This window comes from Argopecten irradians, chromosome 14 (assembly GCF_041381155.1).
Source record: "Argopecten irradians isolate NY chromosome 14, Ai_NY, whole genome shotgun sequence".
Lineage (NCBI taxonomy): Eukaryota > Metazoa > Mollusca > Bivalvia > Pectinida > Pectinidae > Argopecten > Argopecten irradians.
Genome location: NC_091147.1, coordinates 9179336 through 9206237, shown reverse-complemented (window position 1 = coordinate 9206237; position 26902 = coordinate 9179336). Strand labels below are relative to the sequence as shown.

At 35.3% G+C, this 26902-nt stretch overlaps 2 protein-coding genes and 1 pseudogene across 5 annotated transcripts in view; 2 read left to right on the top strand and 1 right to left on the bottom strand.

The window, feature by feature from the left end:
- Positions 1-14189, top strand: part of LOC138307388 (uncharacterized) — a 28999-nt gene extending 14810 nt beyond the window's left edge. For all 4 annotated transcript variants that reach the window (XM_069248102.1, XM_069248103.1, XM_069248104.1 and 1 more), the window contains 11 exons: positions 2580-2750; positions 5653-5754; positions 6235-6399; positions 8068-8337; positions 8699-8766; positions 9408-9515; positions 9900-10077; positions 10656-10755; positions 11417-11523; positions 12003-12134; positions 12652-14189. In XM_069248102.1, coding sequence (XP_069104203.1) covers positions 2580-2750; positions 5653-5754; positions 6235-6399; positions 8068-8337; positions 8699-8766; positions 9408-9515; positions 9900-10077; positions 10656-10755; positions 11417-11523; positions 12003-12134; positions 12652-12774 — 1524 coding nt within the window. In that variant the 3' untranslated portion in view covers positions 12775-14189. The remainder of the gene's footprint in view (positions 1-2579; positions 2751-5652; positions 5755-6234; positions 6400-8067; positions 8338-8698; positions 8767-9407; positions 9516-9899; positions 10078-10655; positions 10756-11416; positions 11524-12002; positions 12135-12651) is intronic.
- The window catches only part of LOC138308258 (uncharacterized), a 465904-nt pseudogene that overhangs the window by 240418 nt on the left and 198584 nt on the right, over positions 1-26902 (top strand).
- Positions 14308-21974, bottom strand: LOC138307389 (uncharacterized). The gene is made up of 11 exons (XM_069248106.1): positions 21710-21974; positions 21389-21401; positions 20512-20641; positions 19985-20129; positions 19149-19304; positions 18466-18619; positions 17781-17829; positions 16999-17225; positions 16363-16553; positions 15953-16029; positions 14308-15113 (listed from the first exon to the last, which is right to left on the bottom strand). The coding sequence occupies exons 1-11, from the start codon at positions 21795-21797 to the stop codon at positions 14988-14990; spliced, it is 1356 nt and encodes a 451-aa protein (XP_069104207.1). The 5' UTR covers positions 21798-21974; the 3' UTR covers positions 14308-14987.

The following is a 26902-nucleotide window of genomic DNA, read 5'->3' as shown; positions in this document are numbered from 1 at the left end:
CCTGTAGGATGCTGGGATGAAGGGCTACCAAGTTTGTTCAAATAAATGACCTTGACCTTCATTCAAGGTCACAGGGGTCAAATAGGCTAAAATCATTTAATCAAATTCTTGTGAATAACGAAGAGGCCTAGAGACCTGATATTAGGCCTGTGGCATGCTGGGATAAAGGGCTACCAAGTTTGTTCAAATGAATGACCTTGATCTTCATTCAAGGTCACAGGGGTCAAATAGGCTAAAATCTTTAAATGACTTCTTCTTAAGAACCAGAAGGCCCAGGGTACTGATATTGGGCATGTAGCATGCTTGGATGAAGGGCTATCAAGTTTATTCAAATGAATGACCTTGATCTTCATTTAAGGTCACGGGCGGCAAATAGACTAAAATCTTTAAATGACGTCTTCTCAAGAACCAGAAGGCCCAGGGTACTGATATTGAGCATGTGGCATGCTGGTAGCATGCTGGGATGAAGGGCTACCAAGTTTGTTCAAATGAATTACCTTGACCTTCAATCAAGGTCACAGAGGTCAAATAGGCTAAAATCTTTAAACGACTATGTTGTATTGTACTAATAGTCAGATGACTGTTAAGGCCCATGGGCCTCTTGTCTTATTATCTGTTGTCTCAAGGCCTATAAAAGATGATGCTAGACAGGATAATTAAGACCGACAGTTGTGTATTATCATCTCATAATCTGTTGTCTCAAGGCCTATAAAAGAGGATGTTAGGCAGGAGAATTAAGACCGACAGTTGTGTATTATCATCTCATAATCTGTTGTCTCAAGGCCTATAAAAGATGATGTTAGGCAGGAGAATTAAGACCGACAGTTGTGTATTATCATCTTATAATCTGTTGTCTCAAGGCCTATAAAAGATGATGTTAGGCAGGAGAATTAAGACCGACAGTTGTGTATTATCATCTTATAATCTGTTGTCTCAAGGCCTATAAAAGATGATGCTAGACAGGAGAATTAAGACCGTCAGTTGTGTATTATTATCTTATAATCTGTTGTCTCAAGGCCTATAAAAGAGGATGCTAGACAGGATAATTAAGACCCACAGTTGTGTATTATCATCTTATAATCTGTTGTCTCAAGGCCTGTAAAAGATGATGATAGACAGGAGAATTAAGACCGTCAGTCCAAAGCATACTTAAAATGTCGTTGTATTCCACCATTCTACTATCTTATATTGTCTCACAGTCTATAAAAGATGATGCTAGGTAGGATAATTAAGACCATCAGTCCAAAGTATACTTAAAATGTCGTTGTATTCCACCATTCTACTATCTTATATTGTCTCACAGTCTATAAAAGATGATGCTAGGTAGGATAATTAAGACCGTCAGTCCAAAGTATACTTAAAATGTCGTTGTATTCCACCATTCTAACATCTTACATTGTCTCACAGTCTATAAAAGATGATGCTAGGTAGGATAATTAAGACCGTCAGTCCAAAGTATAACTTAAAATGTCGTTGTATTCCACCATTCTAACATCTTACATTGTCTCACAGTCTATAAAAGATGATGCTAGGTAGGATAATTAAGACCGTCAGTCCAAAGTATACTTAAAATGTCGTTGTATTCCACCATTCTACTATCTTACATTGTCTCACAGTCTATAAAAGATGATGCTAGGTAGGATAATTAAGACCGTCAGTCCAAAGTATACTTAAAATGTCGTTGTATTCCACCATTCTAACATCTTACATTGTCTCACAGTCTATAAAAGATGATGCTAGGTAGGATAATTAAGACCGTCAGTCCAAAGTATACTTAAAATGTCGTTGTATTCCACCATTCTAACATCTTACATTGTCTCACAGTCTATAAAAGATGATGCTAGGTAGGATAATTAAGACCGTCAGTCCAAAGTATACTTAAAATGTCGTTGTATTCCACCATTCTAACATCTTACATTGTCTCACAGTCTATAAAAGATGATGCTAGGTAGGATAATTAAGACCGTCAGTCCAAAGTATACTTAAAATGTCGTTGTATTCCACCATTCTAACATCTTACATTGTCTCACAGTCTATAAAAAAGATGATGCTAGGCAGGACAATCAGTTTCTTCATTTTTTGACAATAGCAGTTAGTTAAGATGATATTATTCTATTTTGGCCCTTTCTCCTGGGAACAGTTCTCCTATAGTGTTGTCTGGCGAGGTAAAGTCCCTGAGTCGATGACAAAGGGACTATACCGCGCAAGACAACACTACAGGAGAACTGTTTTTGAGGTAAAGGGCCATAATAGATTTAGTACATTACATGACATTCATTATGACGTCATATAATTGGTCGCATGCTCATTCCCGGGGGAATATACTTTGGTATAGTTCCCGTAGTCAGGTATAGTCTCCCGTAGTCAAGAAGGACAGGGAACTGTCGCAAAATAGACCATGGCTGTTATCCAATCGCATTCCTAGTAATTATCATGTGATGTACTAAAGTGAAGTTAGCAAAAAGGTTCAAATTAAACTTTATAGCATCAATATGTTATAAAATCCTGCAAGTATTGAATAAATCTGAACACAATTTGAACAAATTTAATTTTTATAGCTGTTCTTTTTGCCTCCCCAGATCCAGGAAGATAATGGTGACCCTGACAAAACAAGCCGATCTGTCGACTGTCCGAGTATGTACATAATGTCCTCTGATAAACAGTGTATCCTTGACGACACGGACCAGGAACTACAACATGCCAGTACGATGTCGTCAGGGTCCAGCACAACAAGCTGTGTCAGGGTGGACGTACGTATCATTATCACATTCAACTGACAACACTCTGCAGTAAGCCCCCTCTTGGCAATAAGCCCCCTCTTAGCAAAAAATAAACCCCCTTTCGACAATAAGCCCTCTTCAGCGATAAGCCCCCTCTCGGCAATAAGTCCCCTCTCAGCAATAAATAAACCTCCTCTCGACAATAAGCCCTCTTCAGCGATAAGCCCCCTCTCGGCAATAAGTCCCCTCTCAACAATAATCCCCCTCTTGACAATAAGCCCCCCTCCTCGACAATAACCCCGCTTTCAGCAATAAGCCCCCTCTTGGCAATAAGCTCCCTCTCGATAATAAGCCCCCTCTCATCAATAAAACCCCTTTCGGCAATTAGCCCCCACCAACAATGCATTATATCTACCTCTGTAAAAAAGTGTAATACAAGTACCATATTAAATGCAATAAGAGCCCCCATCTCCATAAGTGCCTCTCCTTATTATTTAGGCCTCAAATTAAATGCAGACTGAAAATATGAAAACTTTGAAGGTCTATTTGATGCCTTTTTCAAATTATCAAATGGCATCCTCTGGCAACAGTTCCACTATAAAAGAAGACACAACACGAATATATCGCAGTCTCCCAAAATACGCAGCTCGCACATATACACGCAACGCATTGCATACTTGGGAGGCTGCTCTTACATGACCTTGGCTGTTACTAGGACGTTAATTAATCAAACAAACAAACCTTTGTGTAAAAATTTTCAAAATGCGAAGTACAAATTTCATCCTCTTACTGTTGGTGCCTCCGTATATTTTCAATATTTAAGGTATCATTACCACATTCAACCAACAAAAAGCACACACTCTGTTATAAGCTCCCTTTCAACAATAAGCCCCCTCTCGACAATAAGCTCTCTTCTTGGTAATAAGCCCATTCTTGGCAATAAGCCCCCTCTCGACAATAAACCCCCTCTCAGCAATAATCCCCCTCTCGACAATATGCCCCCTCTCGACAATAACCCCACTCTCGGCAATGACAACAATCCCGCTCACAGCAATAAGCCCCCTCTTGGCAAAAAGCCCCCTCTCGGCAAAAAGCCCCCTCTCAGTAATAATCTTCCTTTCTACAATAAGCCCCCTCTTGACAATAAGCCCCCTCTTGACAATAATCGTCCTATCTACAATAAGCCCCCTCTCGATAATAACTCGGCTCTCCGCAATGACAATAACCCTGCTTACATCAATAAGCCCCCTCCCAGCAATAAGCCCCTTCTCGGCTATAAGCCCCCAGTTGGCGATAAGCCCCATCTTGACATTAAGGACCCTCTCAGCAATAAGCCTCTTCTCGACAATAAACCCCCTATCAACAATAACCCCGCTCTCGGCAATGATAATAACCCTGCTCTCATCAATGAGCCCTCTCTCAGCATAACCCCCTCTCAACAAAAAGCCCCTTCTTAGCAATAACCGCCTTCTTGACAATAAGCCCCCTCTTGGCAATAACTCCGCTCTCAGCAATGACAATCACCCCGTTCTCAGCAATAAGCCCCCTCCTACAATGTGTTATATTTAACTTGTGGAAAAAGTGGAATACAAGTACCATATTCAATCCAATAAGAGCTATCATCTCTATAAGCCTTCTTATGTAGGCCTCAATTTCCCTGACCTCAAAGTAAATGCAGACTGAAAATATGAAAAATTTGAATGTTTCTATTTGATGCCGTATTTTCAAATTATTGTAAGGCTTTCTTTGTGTAAAAATTTTAAGAAAGTCCAAGTACAAATTTCATTCTATTACTGTTAGTGCCCTCTTTTTTTTCCAATATTTTCAATAAGCACTCTGGGTGTTCATTGGGTTGAATATGCTACTATAATAGCATAAGTGTGTGTTTTTTTAAATCAGCCCGTATGTACATGTACTTTTTGAAAAGATGGGTTGGTTATTGCATATTATCCATTGTTACATCATTATATGATTAACTATGACATAATAGTACATTGAAGTCAAGATCATTGTGTGTACTTAGAGTGCATTACCTTGAACTTTAACCTTTGTTATCAACGATGTGTTTTGTAATTATTTATCATACCGTATTCAACCAATAAGCGCCCGGGAAAAAGGATTCTTAATAAGGCAAAATTATTGCAAAGGAAAGTGCAAACTTATATAGTTTTGATAATTTTAGTCTTTATTTATGCCCACACAGTTGAAATTGAGGCAGGCCTCAAAAGGAGGAGGGGCGCTTATGGGGATATCAGCGCTTATTGGATTCAATACAGTACCTGAATTTATACCACATGTACCTCTATAAATATGTACTAATATCATCATATTTTCATTTTTTCATCAATTTCTCATTAACATGATTCTATAATAATGTTTTCAATTAACAGATCCACATATTTTGATCAATAAAGATGATAATTCATAGAAAAATTTAACCATTTTACAAATTTAAATTTTCAATTATATAAGTAATCAACAATAATGAAGGACCCTATTGATACACAGAAAATGATGTAAAACTTACCAAAATAGAAAAAAGAACAAAAACAGCAGACGACAGAAAAGTATTGCTGAGTTTGGTTTATCTGGCGTAACGTCCTATCAACAGCCAAGGTCATTAAGGACATGCCAGGTTAATAGGTGGAGGAAAGCTGAGTACCTGGAGAAAAATCTCCGACCAGTGGCCAATACCTGGCAACTGCTCCTTATTGATTCAAACTCGCCACCCAGAGATGGAGGGTTTGTGGTAATATGTCCGAACATCATAACCTGTCAGCTACCATGGCCCCTAAATTCATCAGACATCTTTACTTGCCATGTGGATGTTCAATACCATGTAATCTCCTTTGGAGAGGAAGGTATTGAACCTTAACTCAAAGTTTATAGCGAAGATGTTGAAAATTGATTTTGATTTCCGTATCTTTACCAGATAGGAGATATGGATGGAGAGGAGAGTATGAACCTGACCACAGCATCACTCAAACTCTGTAAGAGACAAGTCTTACGGCCATACTGGAGACTTCTCATGTTTGTAAGTACCGTTCTGCTAAAAGCTCTATTCTGTATTTGCATATTACAGTTATCTGCCCTTGCAGGTAGATATTGATTGTGGAGTCATATTTTTGCGATCGTAACATTATACTTTTCAAAGAAAATGACATGAAATACGCTTACAAAATAATGACGGAACAATCGATACCTATCCACAAGGGAGCTAACTCTGCAAAGCCAGCATACAAGTCCATAGTGTCAAGGACTTAAGATGGTCCTGAACCAGAATAAATCTTATCTTGTATAATCTATCTTTAAGTGACTATCTGTCAAGCAACAAGCATTCATACGTGTGGAACCTAACAACCTTCTATTGTATTCTGTTCTTCTGTATTTAACGACCCATATTACACATGTCACCTATGTAATTAGTATTTCTCAAGGTTGAATACTATAACAACATTCCATTGATTGATATTTATATGACGTTATAGCTTGGATTCTTTGTTTCTTTTGACAGATTGGTTGGCGGGGATTTGGCCGCGAGTCTATAAACTCAGGTCATCGTGGCTGGTTTTATTTGAATATTTTTTACCCAGTATTTATAGTGATACTGCTATTGTATACATATGTCTACGAGGTGGTGGCCTGTCAGTGGAAACTCAACATCCACAAAGACACACAGGTAAGGGGGAGACCCCAAATTGTAACCAGGTGGTCTTTATACACAGGTTTAATTGTGTTGAAAAGTGGCCTTATTAAGCAGGTGGGCTTTTATACAGATGTGGTCTCTAAGGTTTACTTTATGATATAATAGCATATCGCATATTTATGTCATGACTGTCTCTTTAAATTAAGTTATTATGATATATTTACTGAGTTAAAATTGATCAATACGGGGGGTGGAGGCGCAATGTCCTAGGATTTAGAAAATGTAGAAATTCTTGATGGAACCGGCTGTGGATCCAAAAGAATACAGAGGCCTCACTAAGTAAATATGTAAAAGAGTGAGTCTGACACAGTAGTTCCTTCCAGTTAGGTTCTGAGGATGTCTCCATTTGAGTCGAAACATGTCAACAACTCTCTGATTAAAAAATTAGCTTACTGGAAGGAACTACCGTGTTGAACTCAATCTTTTACATATTGAGTTAAAATTGGTTATTTCAATATTCACCAAAATATGTTGATTTTGAACTGATTTTGAAATTTAAATCCCAAATTTCTGTATCAGTTAAAGTTGTATTGCTGCTAATTTCACTGTAACGATATGTAACTTAAACATTTGATATTTAAACATTGACATGTAACTTGATGATTTAGCTCCCCAAAAGCATATGTCGGCCTATAAGAGAGCCGAAATCTAGGAATCATATATTCCTGGTTTTGAATAAAGCGCCTTCAATCATCGCCATGTTCAGTGGCTTCGGGTTTTGTCGGATTCCTAATCGTATCACGTGACTGATGTTCGACACGACCTGCACGTGGTGAGCCAGGTAACTAGCGTAAGCACACATGTGTTTGCTTACGTTTTCCTTCTGGCCTATATGAGCAAATCATGCTGGTATATGTCCACAGATTGAGTATTTGAAACATCCAATTTACACATTACCATAAAATGTTGTGTGTATCAAATATAGTGATGTGCGAGCATTATTTTCTTTGTAGATAGAGTCTGATGAGGTCGACCATATGTTTTGTTTATGAAAAATGGTTGGTTTCACAACTCTCGTTTTACTTCGAGATTGTCGCGACGATGTTCGGAAGAATTCGGAATGATTTGGCATCTTTCGAGCCTATTTTTCACATGTACACGTTAAAAAGATTTTTTACTTTTATAATTAAAGATACTCCCAGTGCTGCAACTTTATAAAAAGTGGTAAAATTAGAAAGTTTAAACCTCAGGCAGACGGAGAAAAATATGTATAACACTTAAACAGTTTTCACTATGACCAAAAGAGCGAAAGTTATAGACCATACAACTTTAAAGAAAATATCTGTTTAATAATATTATAGTGATTTGATCTAAAATCGAGAAAGTACAATTTTAACCACTCTAAATTTTCGCAATATGGATTTAAGGGTATAAATCGTTCAACCATGTCTCAATACTTGGCAGACCAAATGTTCGTGATCATAGCACTGTCCTGGGAAATCGTGAAAATATCCAGCTGTACAGTATGTTACTTGAATAAATGTATTGATGTATATATATATATAGGAATACACATGTCAAAAATTTATGTATTCATGAATATGTTGACAATAATGTAGATGAGATATACAAATACACAAAGTGGTTTACAAAATATAGGACTATTTTTTTTATTCAATGCATGTTTTTTTTCTATTTCAGTTTGTACCTACGACGACTTTACTTCCGTCAAGCACAACATCCAACACCACTCCGCCCGTTATACATGAAATGACATTTTCTCCAGCGGAGAATATTGTCCCCGTTCAGAATCTCACGAGTCACCACGCCCACTGTCACCCCCCAGAGGCGTGTGAACACATCATTACCACATATGTCATCCCTAACGTGCTCCATTTTGTTGCCTACATCATGGGCATGTACCACTTTCGTATACAGGAAAACGAACAGTTGTACGCACTCATGGAAAAAGTAAGTTAAATGATAAAAATATTTGATACAAAGTTTCGTAGTGAATGTTCTTAAGTAAATATACAGTAAATCTATACTCAACAACAAGCATGACTTTATTGTCAGAATATTCTTGGTGATATTTTTATGGATTTTTCCCTCGCCCTGCGCCCCCCACCCCCTCAGAGTTAGAAGTGCTAAATTTATTTAGTGTATCTATCTAAATGCGCATCTCATCCTTTTTGATAATGGAAAGTATAAAGGATAAAATCTAGATGCAGAATGATATTGTTTTCATTGTGGTAAAAGAGTTGTCTCCCTTGTCTCTCTGCTAATTCAGTTACCCTTACCAATTGCTATAATTATTTTATTTATGTTTCAGGTATTTTTACAAGCCACACCTTTATATAACAGATCAATATCACAACAGAAGATGATCAGGAAACTAAGGTCAGTACAGAGAATCAATGAAAGGTCTGACATCAATTAATGTGTCATCCCATTGATAAGGTTTCCACATATCGTCTTAAGGAGTATTAGAATATAACATGTTTATAACAAACACACTTACATCAAGTCATAGTTATAACATAGTTATTTTCATTCACTGTCAGGGTTTCAATAAGATGTCTTCATACTGGTATGTGTTTATTTAATGAATTGTGCTTCTAACATAGTGATTGTGTTGGTTCCCTATAAGTTCAATATAACCATATTTTGCATTATCGTATGTTGTATGCAAACTTTATATAGCAGGTACACTTTGCGAGTGGTTTCTATTAACTATGTTAACGTTTTCATTGAAATCTGCAAATTCTAAACTCCAACAAAATATTCAGAAAACCTGTACCTGTATAAGAACTATCATTGTAATAGTTAAACGAATTCTAGGAATCAAAGAATTGCAAAATTTAACCTTCGTGAATATACCCTGTATAGAACACCACTTAACATTGACCATGCAAATTTAAAGTACTATACAGTACATATTACAATTAACCAATGCCTGTTGCTATGGAGAAGTAGAATTATCTCTCTGGATGAGGTATAGACCACTTAATGTCATGTTGTCATCGTGTTTCTCTTTACAGACTGTTTCTGGCAGCAGGTGGCTTCTGGGTAGGGATCACTCTCGGGATGCAGGGGTTATACGAATGGGCTTTTGATTTTCCAGCCCTTGCATTTTTCCGTAAAACAGGGTTGGTATTTCTTCTATATCAAGTTCATTCAAAGATGTTAGTGTGTATTGTACAGTGTAATTTGTTTATTTGGTTGTATAGGCAGGTTTCTGGATTATAAATGTATTAATTGTTAAAATTGAATTCTTATACCAATACAGGGTTTTCGAGAAATCAAAACGACAAGGGTAAAGTGCAATTTACAGTTGCTTATTCCTATCTTCCAGTTATTGTGACATCACAAAATTAAAATTATGTCAAAATATAATGTCACAATCTTTAGAAGGTGGGACTAGTTGAGGGTAAATCATACTTCACCCACGTCGTTTTGGTATCTCAAAATCTACATATTATACCATCATGATCGTGATTCAATTGAAAGTAAAAGGTAACTTACTTTTTCAGGAAAGCGGTACATTGGGTGCTATTTTTTGTGGAATTGCTTGGTATCATGGTATTAAACTCTGTTTCACTGGCTGTTATTGCTAATTATGTGACACAATGTGAAATGACTTTGTTCTATATACGTGGACTGGCTCTTCGTCTTCAGGAAAAATCAACAGAGCTTAAAGCTGCTATGAAGGTAAGATAATACATAATCTGAGGTATTTATTGAAGCTACAGAATTAATTGTGTAAGATTTTTGTGGTTAAAACTTTATCAGTTAGGAGTGGGTTTATAGTATCAGCCGTCAATAAAAGTAATCTGAGTAGGATGGCAAAATGGTATCTGAAAGGATTGCTGCCATTAGCCCTCTGAATGCTGAAGGATTGCGGAGGATGTCCCAGGTATTCATGGTACTTTCTGAAAGTCTGTGCCTCTAGGAACTCCAACGTTCCTTCACCAGCAATACTGTATCTAGTTTGGTTTAGTTTGTTTAATGTCCTATTACTTAGTAACACCCATGGCCCCTTAATGGAATAAAACTAGAGTACCAAAAGGAAAACCACTGACCTACAGCCAGTACCTGGTAACTATCCCAGATAGGATACAAACTTGCACCTGAGATTTGGAGGACTAGGTAGAGAGTTGGAACATCTTTGTTACTCAGCTATTGTAGCCCCCCAATCATTACTGGTCCCATCCTTGAATTGATTGACCAGGATTATGAGTCAACATTGAATACAAATTTCAAATGTCATTTCTGTTGTTTGTTTTCAGGATTTATTTGTTGTAAAACAGAATTTGAGTCTACTCAACGGACCAATAGCGAGGATGACGTCCCTGATAGCTATGATATTCGCAGAGCTGATCATTATAGGTAAGATAAAGCTTCAGACTTATCTCCCCTTGGTCTCTCTTATTGCTTTAACTTGTTTTTGTGGTGAATTAATTTTGTGTTTTCGTGTTTAAAAACTTCTCCTCTGATTTAATTTTGTGATTTAGAATTGTATGATTCTTTTTCACCTTTGCTGTAAACATTTCATGGCTTTAGATTTTGGCGACTTCTTATCACCTTAGAAATTAAAACTTGAATTATTCACACACAAATTCATTTGTTTTACAAAAATGACTTGTGAAGAGAACTCCATACCAATAGTTACTGTTGAACTTGATTGACAGATTAGAAATTGTTCTTAGACTAGTTAGTGCGAAACAACTGAGTTATAAAGAAATTGAATAATAGCATTGTTAATATTTTGTAGAGTTTTTAGTTAAAAGCTACACAAACATTGACGACAGTCTTAGTAAGTGTCAACTAGTACAGTGCACCAACATTAATCGGAAATTTATTTACGTTAATATTGAAATATTGAAATTCCTGCTGATAAATATTCAAATACACTGTACAATATTAGCATACCGTAGGCAGGTTTTTTTTTGCATATCTTTCAGCATACAAATCTTTTATTAATCCAATTAATATAGAAGATTATATATCTCTATGTTCCTTAGAAAGCTTTTTTAATTTTAATTTACAGGTATTAGTATCCTAGTTCTAAACAAGAACAACTCGCCCAAGGTTTGGAGCTATAGGTGTATTTTCCCGGTCGTGTGGGCCTGTATGCTGATATGCCCGCTCTATCAGGTAAACTGTGCAGTTATTTTTTCCATGAACACTTTCAGTCTTATAAATCTGTGGTTGAACAGGTAAACTGTGCAGTTATTTTTTCCATGAACACTTCCAGTCTTATAAAATCTGTGGTTGAACTGGTAAACTGTGTAGTTATTTTCCATGAACACTTTCAGTCTTATAAATCTGTAGTTAAACAAATTATATACTTTAAACATGGAAATTTATGCTAATTACATGAAGGACGTTTTAGCACAAAAATTCCCCTGCACATATTTGGTTTATATATGAAACTGTTGAAAAAAGTTGACAGGTGTATTTATAGTGAAAATATTACCATATCTAAATATTTACATTATAACTTATTTAAACCTCACAAAAATTACACTTCTTTGACTTAAAATAGTTTCTATTGATTACGATCAAAAAGCTTTCATTTTAAGATGAGACCTTTTATTTAGATACCTTACCCCTTTATCTATTTCTCATTATAGGCAGCCAAAGTGAACTCCGTTTGTAACGGTATAAAAAAGATTGCTGTAGAGATGAGAGTTTTTGGGTACAAGGGATCATCTCAACTAGAGCTTGACTCATTTCTAGGATTTGTGGGCCAAGTACGATTAAAGGTATGTGTAACAGTTAAAGGTCAATTCCAAGTTAGTTAAAAGGTTAAATCTAAGTTAGTTAAAAACTGTCAAATTCAAGTAAGTTAAAAGGTCAAATCCAAGTTAGTTAAAAGGTCAAATCTAAGTTTATAATTGAAAGATCAAATCCAAGTCTGTTATAAACTATCATTTCCAAGTTAGTTTAAAGGTCAAATCCAAGTTAGTTGAAAGGTCAAGTCCAAGTTAGTGAAAAGATATTGAGAATATGGATCTATGGTTATGTGAGGGTTACAAGGTTATCAATATAAAGAGGACAGAATGTTGAGGTAAAATATATGGACAGAATGCCGAGGTAAAATATATAGATTAAGTAGAAACAAATGACTGTATTGCTATGTGTGTTTCAACATGGCTAATAAAGAAAAAAATATCCCATTTGAATTCAGCTGAGAAATCATTATTCTTACTGTAAACTTTGTATTATGCACATGCTTACAGACTTTTATTGAAATTAAGTGGTCTTTCTTTTCCTTTTTAGGCAAAGATATTCAGCATTCCGATCATGCCATCCTATCTGATTGCTATAACAGTGCTGACTGCGTTCATACTCCTCATCCTCTTCCAAACCAGCATCATCGGCCCGGTCAACTATTGGTTCTAGGTCATGTAACCAGCATCATCAACCTGGTCAACTATTGGTTCTAGGTCATGTGACCAGCATCATCGACCTGGTCAACTATTGGTTCAAGTTCATGTGACCAGCATCATCGGCCTGGTCAACTATTGGTTCTAGGTCATGTGACCAGCATCATCAGTCTGGTCAACTATTGGTTCTAGGTCATGTGACCAGCATCATCGACCTGGTCAACTATTGGTTCAAGTTCATGTGACCAGCATCGTCGACCTGGTCAACTATTGGTTCTAGGTCATGTGACCAGCATCATCGACCCAGTTCTACGTTTGTGACAATTTTCAAGTTTTAGGTTTTGAATTTAGCTGAACCATGCCTGGAAAGAAATTGAAATAGTCAACTAGGTACTGGTTCTGTTCTAAAGGTCATGTGACCAGCCTCATCGGTCCAATTTAAACACAGGATCAAGGTCATCTGCCCATGTGGCGCCTCACTAATTGTCAATGAGGCATATGGAACTGAACCTCAGGATTTTGTTCTTCCTTGTGCCAATTCATTTTGTACATTTACAAGTCATATGTGTACATTGTTGCCATCACATCGCATTGATGTTCTGGTAATTATAAAATTTCCAAAAATGCCATTACATTAATGCAGTGACATCACTTTACAGTTTATGTTACAATGCTGCCAAGCCAGGTAATTTGTCATGGTTATTTGATACTTGCGTGTGGTTATCATACATAAAGATAAAGTAGAAAAAGGTATATACAATTCAAAATATTTATTCTATAAATACGAGACACTTAGTATGTACATTTATATATTTCAAAACGACTGAAGCTCACAAGATATGATTGCAAATAGTACATGGTACAAATGTAATAAAATTATCCAAAACCAATTAAATATTACCTATAATTTATACATTATTCTTCACACGCACTACAAAGGCTACATTTAATTGTCAACAGTCCAGTGATCATGGCGCAATGTAAGTTTCCTCACCTTGAAAATATTACATTTATATTTGATATCTTTGTAGTGATTTTATGCTACATTCCTAACCAGTCCTCGCTAGATTTAGTTTACTTTATATGGAAGGAAAACTGACAAAAGTATCTATTTGATGTCCCAGTTATATGAATGAATGAATTATAATTGATACTATGCAATATTGGTATCTAGGTCTTTTTCCTACATATGATTTTGTATCAGTATTATGACAGAGTTAAACAAAGGGAAATAACTCTCGAGACCATGCAATATATTAATACTGACTACCGTCATAACAGACATACCGTATATAGAGGCCATTCCAGTGCTATACAGTATATTAAGTGCAATAAAACTTATTTGTAGCAGGAAACATGTATTTTGTCTTGTTAATATTTGTTCATTTTGTAATGAGATTAAAAAATAAATTATTTTGTTGTAAAATAGAACATGAAATGTGTTTCATTTTTTGCACTTGTTAACTCCCAGTTGATTGGACAATGATAAAACTTTTATAGTTCCAGGTATACAATGTATGTACCGTACCTATCAGGTACTGTATAGCTGTTATTTTCATGGGTTACATTTTTGCGATTCCATCATTTGGAAAAGAAAAAAATATATAGGAAAATTGAATTTTTATAATATATTTTGAATATATAAAAGCGAATTGTACAATTTGCATGCTTCAAGGTTAAATATAATTTAACCAATTCTTAACATTTCAGCAATCAAAGTTTTGCTATAGTGTCGTTAAATACCTGCAAAATTGAAAAAAAGACTATCCCAGCGAATATAGGTAAAGGTGTGGTCACAACACTTTGAATGAAACAGACCCCAGTTGACATGTTCATTTAGAATATATGTAGTACAATATTACATTATTTTCCGTAGTCTTAAGGTTGTTAAGAGCCAAGAACTTTTAGAAGATTTTTTAATTCAATAAATTATAATAAGTAGTCTACGGTAATGGTTCTGAAATACACTTTGTCCCCATTCACACATTTATCTGTCCCATAACTGTTAACCAACAAAAATTCCTTTCGTGACTAAATTTCACATATACTGCGAGCGATAAGATACTCCTAAATCTATGATCGTTTTACAAAATTGTTCTGATCATAGGTTAAGTAAAAACAAATGACTTTAAATTGCTTTCAAAAAAGTTGTTCAGCTTGAAAACGCAATATTAAGTTGCCACGAAAAGTTGATTCACAGTAATTTGTGATTACAGTTTGTTGATGTGGTTATCCACTCTCTCCCATTAACTTGGTGAAGTCTTGGAACCTGTCTAGTTCCTGTGCAGTGACGGTCCTTCTGTGAGTTTCTACTGACTTGGTAAAGTCTGACAATACTACATGTCGGGGTATGACCTGGAATATACAACATGATTATATAACAATATAGTCAATACATGTACTCCAGTTGTGTAAATGTAGAGATTTTATGGTCAACTGGTAATTTGCCTGTTTTACATTTTATATAACCTTATCATAGCAATCTTTTAATCAAAATCGAAAGTCATGATCATGATGTGAGATTATCTGATTGTCCCAGTCTCTGAAAGTTTATATACTGTATTTGCTGTAATTAGCGCCCCTCCCCTGTTCTAGAGAAGAGTGGAATTTGTATAAACGCCCCCATCAAAATGTTTTACAACATGCGATGCCTCGAACATCAGCATTGTATCCCATATTACATAACTTATGAGTCTCTTACATGTGAATCACACCATAATAATGCATCTCAAAGGATAAAAGGTATATGCATGATTATTGTAAGAGATTAATGTACCTTGAGTACAGAAAGATTTGAAATATGGCTGACTTTCTTTTTTATTTAAGCGCTAATTACGGCAATACTCTCACTTTAAGTACTAGCTATGTGGTAAATGATCCTATATCAGTGGCCTGTTCAGCCATGTCAAATATTGTGACACACACATATAATAACACTATTGTGACGTCACAAGTAATAATGACGTCATGATCAAAAGATGATCTCACACGATTGTTGACAGAAATGTCAAATCTGTGCTACTCATGTAAGATAAAACCTCTATTTAATACACTTATCCTATATGTTGTCAAATAATTTCGATTTTCGCATGCCTGATAGGTTTTGGCAACTAATGGCTAATATTGAACTTGTTAAATGTGATCTTTAACAATAATTTATTAAGATCCTCAGGATTAGTTGTTTGTAATCTAACCTTGTCTGGTGGGAGACCTGTGATGTCTACTTCTATCGCACTTTCTGTTCCTTCGTCAACAGGCATGAATCTACCATCTGGTTAAAACAAGCATTATTGTATACAAGTAAAAATGGTGATGCAGTCAAACCTGTCATAGTGACCATCTCCGTATAAAGACCACCTATTTAATGAGACCACTTTCTCTGGGTCTCAAATGGTCAGTTTCATCTCAAGTTTCCCTGTATATAAAGACCTATTTGCTATAAGGACTCTTTTTTTTTTCTTGGTCTCTCCGGTAGTCTGAAGACAGGTTTGATTTTATACATACTGATGTTACATCCATTTACAAGTTATTAATTTATATCAACAGTTCTAATATTGACAGACATTAATTACTAGCTCAGATTCATGTGAAGGTTTCTGATTACCTGGTTGCTGTTTCCAAAACTTTGATGTTTGAAGATCCCTGATCGGCCTAAAGAGAGCCTCTAACATCATATTAGCTATATCACTGCCCGAGTAGCCCTCTGTGTTGGCTCCTAATACTCGCCATTCCTCCTTGCTGAAGTCTAGTTTGTTTCCCTTGGTGTGGATTTTCATCAGTTCTATGCGAGCATGTCTGAATGGATACATTATATTGTATTAAAATCATGAGTTCTAATTTACCAGTTCCACTGTAGTCCAAAAACCATCAAAGGGAAATAATAAAAATCTTTAGAATATTATTTTTAAAGGGAGGTAATGACATGTAAATTACAACCAATGTATGGCTTTAACATATATATGATTGTGATATTTCTGTGATAGTGACACCATCATCCTCAGAACAATCATGTAATCTAATGATTTGAATGGTTTAATGTCCTTTTAATAGCCAGAGTAATTTAAGAATGTGACATGTTTAAAATTTAGGACTTGAAGTGTAGGAAAGCTGGAGTAGTCCTAGAAAAATCACCGACCTTTGGTGATCAATGGTCAGTAGCTTACAACTGCCCCAAATGGGATTTAAAGTCAGGACCCAGAGAGCATTACATGTTAATGTAATTTAAATATTTTTGACCTACTTGTCTGGTAGTGGAATATAAATCCGTTTTTGAAACCTCCGTAGAAAGGCTGAGTCTAATTCCCAGGGACAGTTAGTGGCACACAGGAGGAATATTTTGTCTGCCTTTTCAGAGTTATCTGCCCCTTCCATCTGTTTGAGTAGTTCGGTCTTTATACGTCTGGTGTGTTCCTCCTCTCGGGAGTTTCTCTGACGACTGATGCTATCAATCTCATCTATAAAAATTACCTTAACAAAAAATAAAATCAAGAAAAAAGAAAGTCATCAATATTGTACAGTTAAGTATATAATATATTCAGTATTCGATATGTTGAAAGGAATAATATCAAATTTTTAATCTGCATTTGCCTTTTATTTAACACCACGTAAACAACTCGGAAAACACGATAACAAAATCATTATTTCCAACATAATATTATATGTTTATACCATATTTACCGTAATAAGCACCCCTCCTCCTCTAAGCTCCCCTCCACTTTTCTGGAGAAGAGTTGAAGTTGTATAAACAACCCCTTTCCAAGCATTTAACAATGTTTTACAACATGTGATGCCTCTAACATCAGCATTATATCCCATATTACATGAACTTGCGAGACTTTTACATGTGAATTACGACATAATAATACGTCTCAAAGGATAAAAGGCATATGCATGTTTAATATTACAGATTAATGTACCATGAGTACAGAAAGATTTAAAATATGGCCGACTTTTTTCGTCCACAACTTTGTTACAATTACAGGTGCTAATTACAGTGAATACGGTAAATATATAACCACTTACAGATCTTCCTGTTTGATTGGTGGCATGTTGAAACAGTTCCTTTATCAACCTGAAAATTATCATCATGATTGGACATTATAAATCAGAATTTAAAAAATCTATGTGTAAAATTTATTTTAAACAAGAGGACCAATAAGTCTTAACATCTGACCAATACAAGATAAAGTGGAACTGAAATACACAATAAGTTGTATGTTTAAAGCCTATTTGACTCCTGTGATCTTGAATGAAGGTCATGGTCATTCATATGAACAGACTTAGTAGTCCTTCATCCCAGCATTATACTGGCCTTAATAGCAGTTTCCTTGGCCTTTTAGTTCTTCACAAGAAGTTGTTTTAAAGATTTTAGCCTATTTGCCCCCTGTGACCTTGAATGAAGCTCAAGATCATTCATTTGAACAAGCTTGGTAGCCCTTCATTCCAGCATGATACAGACTTAATATCTGGTCGTCTAGACCTCTTAGTTATTGACAAGAATTTGTTTAATATTGATTCAAATAAATTTATTCCTATCATGTAAAATTATGAAAATTTTAAGCATTTATGTTATTTGAGATATTTTACATTGCAGATAATCAAATCAAAAAATTTATGTTTCGGCTTTGAATATTGAAAAATAATGATGAAGAGTTAAAACTTGACATATGGCAGATTTTGAGTAAGATTTAAATAGAGCTATAATTACTTTTCACTTTCTCCTACCCAGCTGGACACAAGATCAGAGCTTGACACACAGTAGAAAGACGAGTTGATCTCGGAGGATATGGCATGGGCCAGGCGTGACTTCCCTGTGCCTGGAGGACCGTAAAGTAGGATACGACGCCAAGGCTTGATGGCACCTACACAAACCGAAATGTAACAGGAAAGGAAAAAATGTAGTGGCACCTACACAACCCAAAATAAATATAAGAGGAGGGAAGAAAATGTAGCGACCTCCAAACCAGTCTTATTTTTTATCACGATTTAACTACATAGTCACTAGTCAAACCTGCTAAATACATCATGTACAGATGTACATGTATATAATTGATTTTGGGATATATATTATAACCAATCTATTTTGGGATACATATTATAACCAATCTAGGGTAATAGACTACAATTTTTCCAAACATTATATGAGGTAAAGCATGACAAGACACTTTGTAACTCTGATAGATCAAAAAAGGGAAGTAACTCTGAAAGATCAGAATGATACTGTACTGACGGTAAAACAAAGGGAAGTAACTGAATTAGACTGATAAATCTGAATATCATACTGATTGATTAAAATGAAAGCCAGTAAATCTGATATAATACTGTTTGAGAATGATATGGTATTCACAGAGTGAAACAAAGGCCAGTAACTCTAATATATCAGACTGATACCTGTAAAGAGATGAGGGAAGTGGAGAGGCATTATGATGGCCTCACGGAGAGCCTGCTTAGCATCATGGAGTCCCGCGATGTCCTGAAACGTCAGACCACCCTTTGTAATGATTGTGTCCTCTATAGCTACACGTCTCTGTTGTTTCTGACTGTCATCTGTAATATCAACATTATATAAATAACAAAATATCCATAGTACTGGCTAACCATTATTTGGGTTGATTAGTTTAATTCCCCTTCTAATAGCCAGGGTCATTTAAGGTTTAGATGGTGGAAGAAAGTCAGAGTACCCAGAAAAAAAAACCCACTGACCATCGGTCATCAGTACCTGGTAACTGCCTCAAATAGGATTCAAACTTGTCACCCATAGGTTAAAGTCTTGTGGATACCTTTAGATGATTTGGCCATCCCTGGCAAACCATTCATAAGAAAGAAAAATAAAATCTATTGATATTCTGATTTAGACCAAATGAAATAATATACATGTATATGTGTTTCCAGTGACAGATTTTAAAACAGAAGGGTTGGTAGGATTAAGGTAAATACTAATGCTGAGCCAATATCATATTTAGATATATGAGGAGTTTTGATTACTGTATAGATTTATACCAAACAGTATGCAGGGTGACAAAATAAAATGCAAGTATTTATCCAAAGGGGTTTGAAAATATTTTAGTTTACAACTTACAATGGTATTGAAGTCTCACCTTGAAAAATGTGTTCACATAGAAACATATCAATGAAAAGACAATGAGTCTATGAGATAATTTTTTATACTCTATTACTTTCAGTGATAGTTGACTGACCACAAGTCAATGACTATTTTCCCAGCCTACCTTTAGATGCAGCGTCCCCTCCACAGCTTGGTAGGCCAGAGTATTTTGTGTGTTCTGGCTGACTGTCCGAGTTTAGCTGGGAAATTTTCTTTTGAAGAACATCTACATGGGAAGCCAAGGAAGTCTCCAGTTGAAGTAAAATGCCCTGAAGGATGGTGGCAGGAAATTAAAAAAACATTTCTTATGTGAAGTATCTGAAGATGTTCCAAAATTTGACTGTGAAGTGAGTTGTTCTTTGTAATAACAAATTACCAATTAAGAAATGCTGTTTTAAAAACTTGGTACATATCATAATTAAACTTCTTTATAATGCATGTAATTTACTTGCGATTCAAGTTATATTTCATAAAAAATTTCACTTTGTGAATTCATATTTCATCCTCAATTTTAAATTTTTCAATTTTTTAACTAATTTGTAAATGTTAATTGAAATTTAGAAGCTGCAAAAAAAACTGGTTTACTGTGATTGCTGATAATGCTATTTGTAATAGAAAATAGAGTAGAATGTATTTTTGAATATCAAATACCGAGTAAAAAGTGTTGCTCTCTGAAGCAGACAACTGTTGAACAATCTGTCGACATCTGATGATATTCATCCACATCATCTGTACATCAATGTTGTTGGTTTTCTGACCCTCCTCAAGTGTTTCTTGTAAACTTAACCAACAATTTTACATATAAGTCCTACATCCACATTCACAAGCAACATTGTTTTACTAGCAATACATGTTTAAAGCAATTTATTTTAGAATTTGGATCAAGAATAAGATTGTTATGAAATTATGTTAAAGAAAGAAAAAATAATACAATTGAATTAAAGTATTTGTAAACAAGAATTTGTGAAATATTTTTTAGTCTTAGTTACAGACAGTATAAGAGCTCTGAGACCTTTTACCATAGGCTATGGCTTAACAATTTGTTTCCATATTACGATGGGCCACTGACCCATAGACTATGGCATAGTGTGATCAATGGGTAACATTTAATTACAATTTACATTTAATCTTTAATAGTTGCATATAGACAATTGACAGATTAAGCTTTTTCGTGATGCCAAAGATCAAATAATTTCACATTAACCTTTGACCCAGTGGAAGAAGCATTAACCTTTGACCTGATGAGAAAGAAGATAAAATACTTGACCTTAAATATTAACCTTTGACCTGATAAAACAAATGTATTATCCTTTAGCATTGTATCCGACGTTAATATCATATTCACGCCATGGTTTTAAAGTAACAAAAATATTGAATTTTGGTCTGGTATTGATAAACAGTTACACATTATTCAAACAAGAAATAGGCCTACATGATGCATCACCTTTCACCATTGTTTTATAATCTGTTTAAACTATACACATGCATGTATACTACTAAGACTGTTTTATATTGAGACTTCACTTACCGGGACAGGGCTTCTGGAGTTCACGAGTAGTTCGTCACATGCACAAGAAAATCAAAAGCAGAGAACATTTTAAAAATCGAAAGCAAGATTAAGGGTTTTGTTTGTGAACATTTTTTATTGGTATAAATAATGTCAGCTTTTGTAAACATATCGTGGCGAGGTTTGGGTGTTTTTAAAATCAGTAAGGCCTATAAATTATTTAAAGCAACCATGTGTTTGGTTAAATCAAAATTAAGACACAATATTAAAAATTAGCCTATTTATAACGTTGTTTCTATAACCTAAAAGGTTTTTTTATCATCCTCGACAGGTCTGTCTTACCTGTATACAGAGATAATTCTGGATCAGTTAGGCCTACTGTATTCTGACATTCATCAACTCCAATCTGCATTTCTTTGTTGTCATCCATCTTTTACACTAGCCTACGGTGTAGCCCTACAACACATTTGAAAAATTTGGCGCGAAGTGCTCAAGTCTCGATCAACTGGCCTCTTGAATACAACTGTTGGCTTTGTAACACAGAATCAAGCGTTTGTTTGACTAAGACTTTGTTAGGAAGTGCGCGAAATCACAGGGACCTGATAGCCTAGGTCTACATAGATCATTTTTGGAGGATTTAGATTCAACATTACATATTAATTAATCTTGACATTATCTTTGAATCAAGCATGCAAACTGTCTCAGCTACAAGCTTAGGTCAAACGAAGTAACGAATTAGATACAGATTATATAAACAATTTGTTTTTTTTTCTCGGGACGATCAACCCAACTTCAGTTACTGAATGTTTTAGAAGATTGGACTGAAATTATAGATGATGGAGGAGAACTAGATGTAGGCCTAATTTACGTAGATTTTATGAAGGCATTTGATAAGGTATCGCATAAACGCCTCTTAAAGAAATTGATAGGATATGGCGTCAGTCAAAAAAGTAGTAAATTGGATAGAGGACTTCCTCAGTAATAGATGCCAACGTGTTATTGTTAATGGTGAGATGTCAAAAACATACCCCGTAATCAGCGGCATCCCACAAGGAAGTGTAATGGGCCCAATCTTATTTATAGTATATATAAATGATTTCCCTGAAATAACAACATCCTCATCGCCACTATTTGCAGATGACACAAAGCTTTACAGGCAGATTAGAAACGATGATGATGTGAGAATTCTCCAAGAGGACCTGTATAAACTCCAAAACTGGTCAAACAGATGGTTACTCAAATTCCACCCCAACAAATGTAAGGTGATATCAATAAAATCTTCCAAGAAAAGACATTACAACATGTATATGAATGGAGATGAAGGAGAGAGGATTCAACTGGAAAACATCACACACGAAAAGGACATTGGGGTAACTATCGATGAGGACCTGAATTTCAAAACCCACCTGCATACTATTGTGAACAAAGCGAACAGCATAGTTGGACTGATTCGAAGATCTTTTGTATATCTTGATGAGTCGATGTTCAAGTCACTATTTCAAGCTCTCGTTAGACCACACCCGGAATAGAGTGGCAGACTTGATCGAGAAAGTCCAGAGAAGGGCATCAAAACTTATTCCGGTACTCAAAAACCTAACATACGAGGAAGGCTTAGAAAGACTAAATCTTCCAACTTTACTACATCGGAGAACTCGAGGGGACATTATAAATGTTTTTTTTTAAATAGTTAAAAACATATATGATCGTAGAGTAACTGAGAACTTTTTCCAAATGGACAGTTCAGGCAGAACGAGAGGTCACTCTGAGAAAAATTTTAAGAAACGTTGCAATTTAGAATTAAGAAAGAATTTTTTTCAGTAACAGAATAGTAGACATATGGAATAATTTGCCGCAACATATTATAGATGCAGATACTGTATTCAACTTTGAAGTAATGTTAGATGAACACTGGAAAAGTATTGGTTTTAAAATTTTACAGTCCATATTGTAGGATCATAGCCATTGATGTACTGGAATTTATTTACTTATTTTATGAATGTGTATTGTTGATATGGATATAGAGGCTTCCAGCCTGCATCCATCAATTTTCCTAATAAATCCTAATAAATCCTAATAAATATAAGACAACATTTTTAGACGTTTCAGAGTTCTAGATCAAAAATCGGTAAAATCATACTCTACATACATGTAGAACTGATAATGAGCCTAAGTTGAGGTTTCAACACCGAACAAAGATTTTCCGCGTTATTTATGTGAAAAGTGAAGATTTATTTCGCTGTTTTACCTTCTGATGGTGTTGATCTAGTCAACTAACGCGTGGAAATTAGGACGACGGCGGGAAACATAAGACGACCCGTGTTATGAACAGAAGCATTTTATTTATTATGATTAAGTTCGGAATATGATGATACAATGTATATGTGTAGTATTCAAACGTTAAACTAATAACTTTTGCGACTCTACAAAATTATCAAACCCGTTTTACATAAAATTAATTCATATTTTAACAATTAAAAGTCATTTCGGAGAGGCAGTGGGCCTATCCAACACAGTTTTTATAGTAATAATATTCTATCAAGTCCCAATACGTGTTCAATAACAGGCTTCATAACAATGTTTAAATATCATTAAATTCAAAAGCCCAAATAACAATTTCGCCACTCCCTCTTCATCCTCGATACTTCTCTACTTTCATTCATAAATTCTAAAGTTTGTATCGAAGATGGGATAAAAATTTACACCATAATGAAAATACATATAACCCCTTAGTATACTAATACGAAATATAACCTTACACATATTCCTCGTAAATATTATGATAACACCTACTAAACTTCAATTTTTTCGATCGATCTTCGATGTCCTATATGGAAGACAAAAATTATAATGTACGCCAAGAGGGATAACTCCGATTGTCTTACACACTTTGGAACGTGTCGTCCTAAAACAGCGTGGTAATATAGTGTCCCCTAGTAACTGGTTAACCAAATGGTATTTTTATCACTCTCTATCGACAGGACAATAATAGCCTTCTTTATTATTTGAATAAATGACATTTAAACTCTGCATGATTTCACAATATCGATTTCGCAATTTTTGTTATTGATAGTTCACTGACTGGATTTTAAAGATCATATGCACTACAGAAAATACAGTATTTAATTTGAAGTGTTTAAACATACTTCCCCTTTTAATCCGTCAAGGAACTTGTGTGAAATATTTAGACATAAGTTGCGTAAGTACTCGGAGCATTAGTAAATACCACCGTCCTACGATCAATAGTGCCTGTCAGACTGACTGATATTTCAAATTTCAACCAAATATCGAAGATTATTTTGTTTTTGGTGAATCATGATCAACTTTTGAATTCAACTTATCTGTTGGAAAATCAAGAAAGATAGCAAATTTATGATTTTCAAATCTAAGTAGATAGCAATTTTATGCAATCATAATGTAGGCGATATTTGGTGTTTATTTATTATATTTGCAAAAAATAACTGTCATCTTTTATATGCTAGGGGTTACCTATCACTGTCGTTATATCCACCTCTTCACACTATCATAGCAAAACTGAAGGCCCTGTGTGCGACAACAGATGATACAGGTAGTTGGATTCTTCGATGTACATCAAATTATTAAATATCGGCACACTGTGAGGCTGTACTGTTGGATGTTCTTTAATCTTCAAAAGAAGTATCTATGAATGACCACGTTTTTTTTCTCCTGAAATGCCTTCAGTTTGGCTATGACATATGCCAGGGTAGATATAAAGGCAGTGATAATATAACCCATGAAATATCGCGGATATATAACTAAATAAAATAATAAATCAAATATGTTAGGACATCATTACCCCACTAAACGTCACAGTCACCATATTAGAAACGGAGCTGAGAAAAATATTTGTAAAATTATGTACTAAAGGGTTTACTTGATCTGCCGAATTCCAGGGGTTGGAAGTTAGGGTGGAGTAGGAATTAACTTATTTTAATGACTATTACAACTAAATGTTGTGATCTAAAAGTGGAAAACATGGAGAGAAGGGGTGCCATGGACTAGCGGATAAGATGTTCCGAAATGATGTATACATTTATTTACCTATATCACCTCTCGGTTTCGTGTTCGAATCCCACGTGGGACAGTTGCTAGGTAATGATATAACTGACCGTAGTTTTCACTATGGCTCTCTTTTATCTCCTTAACCTAACACAGCCTTCCTTACAAGACACTGGCTGCTGAAAAAAAAAAAAAAAAAAAAACAAACAATTAAAGGCCAGTAAAGACCTGGTGATCTAATATCAGACATTAGTATTGTTTAGTTCCTATAGACAGTCATGGCAATTAGGACGGAGATTGTTATGTGGAAACGATCGTATAAGAAAAAAACTGCTTCACGCTGATAAAAAGCATAAACCGCAGGACATCGCTGTAGGTTATGTAATACTAGGTCGATTATGCAAATGAAACAAGCATCATATTTAATCATTCTCACCAATCCCCCGTTGATTCATACTTAAAGCTATAGACTTTCTGCGGACTTCTGTTTGAGTCATCTTGACAATAACGTCATTGTAGCCTGACCTCTCAAGGTCACAAAGGTGTGCTAATGGGGTCACAAAGCAACGAGTTACCATGGGAACATGCTTGGTTACACCGTTTTCCCGGATATAATTCCAGAACAACACGATATATGTGTTATTAGGTACATGCCTACGTCATTGTATTTATAACATCCGTAGATATTTGAGAAAGAATGAAAAGTGCATTCAGCATCTGTTGTGAGGTCAAAATATGTAACGATGGTTATCGCGATGACGTCACGTTTGTTGAATCCCATAGACAAATCGTGATATCTGAATCTGAGACATGTGACTTCGGAAAGAATGTCCATACACGATATTAACCAGTCGATGTTCATTATTGCTGACTTTTTGTAACTATGGAAACAATACTTCCGTCAATCGGTTCGCGTCAAACTAACATGTACCACTGTCTCGTTTCATTAAATTTGTTTGCCATGGTGGACACTAAATTCTAAGTTCGATGGGTCCTGAAGTATGGCTTGTTGAAGGTATTGTCACATTTTGTGACCCTGGGGTTGGAATACGAATCTGTTATTTAGATTAGATAAGAAGGACAATTATATTCTATCGAAGCTACATTTAGTGATATCCAGGAAGAAAAATCTGTAATAGTTCATATCCACACACGAGAGGGTACTTTTTCTCCAACTCAAAACTTTGGACATTGTTTTTGTAATTTTCAATATACTTCAACAAAGTGATGAAAAAAAATCACAGCCATTTTGAAAGCTCTCTATACTTTTTTTTAACTTACATGAATTCCACCGCTTACGTACTTGTGGTTTTTGAAAATGACGCTGTATTGCATGTGTAACCATATGATAAGCCTCAGACGACATCATGGAATGCATATGATAAACCAGATGAGAGAGTAACTGATCCTCCATCCTTGTCTGTACTTCATAAGTTGATATCGCTCCATCAATTTGGTGGCTCAATTTTCGTGTCGTTAACATTGAAACTTTGGAATCATTATTCACCATTTTAAGAT

Bases quoted from the DNA above. Each gene is read 5' to 3' on its own strand.
- LOC138307389 (XM_069248106.1), bottom strand. From the start codon at position 21,797: ATGGATGACAACAAAGAAATGCAGATTGGAGTTGATGAATGTCAGAAT. The intron at 19,305-19,984 runs GTAGGCTGGGAA...TTGATATTACAG, and splicing joins AGGGGACGCTGCATCTAAAG to ATGACAGTCAGAAACAACAG. The intron at 18,620-19,148 runs GTATCAGTCTGA...CGGTTTGTGTAG, and splicing joins CTTCCCTCATCTCTTTACAG to GTGCCATCAAGCCTTGGCGT.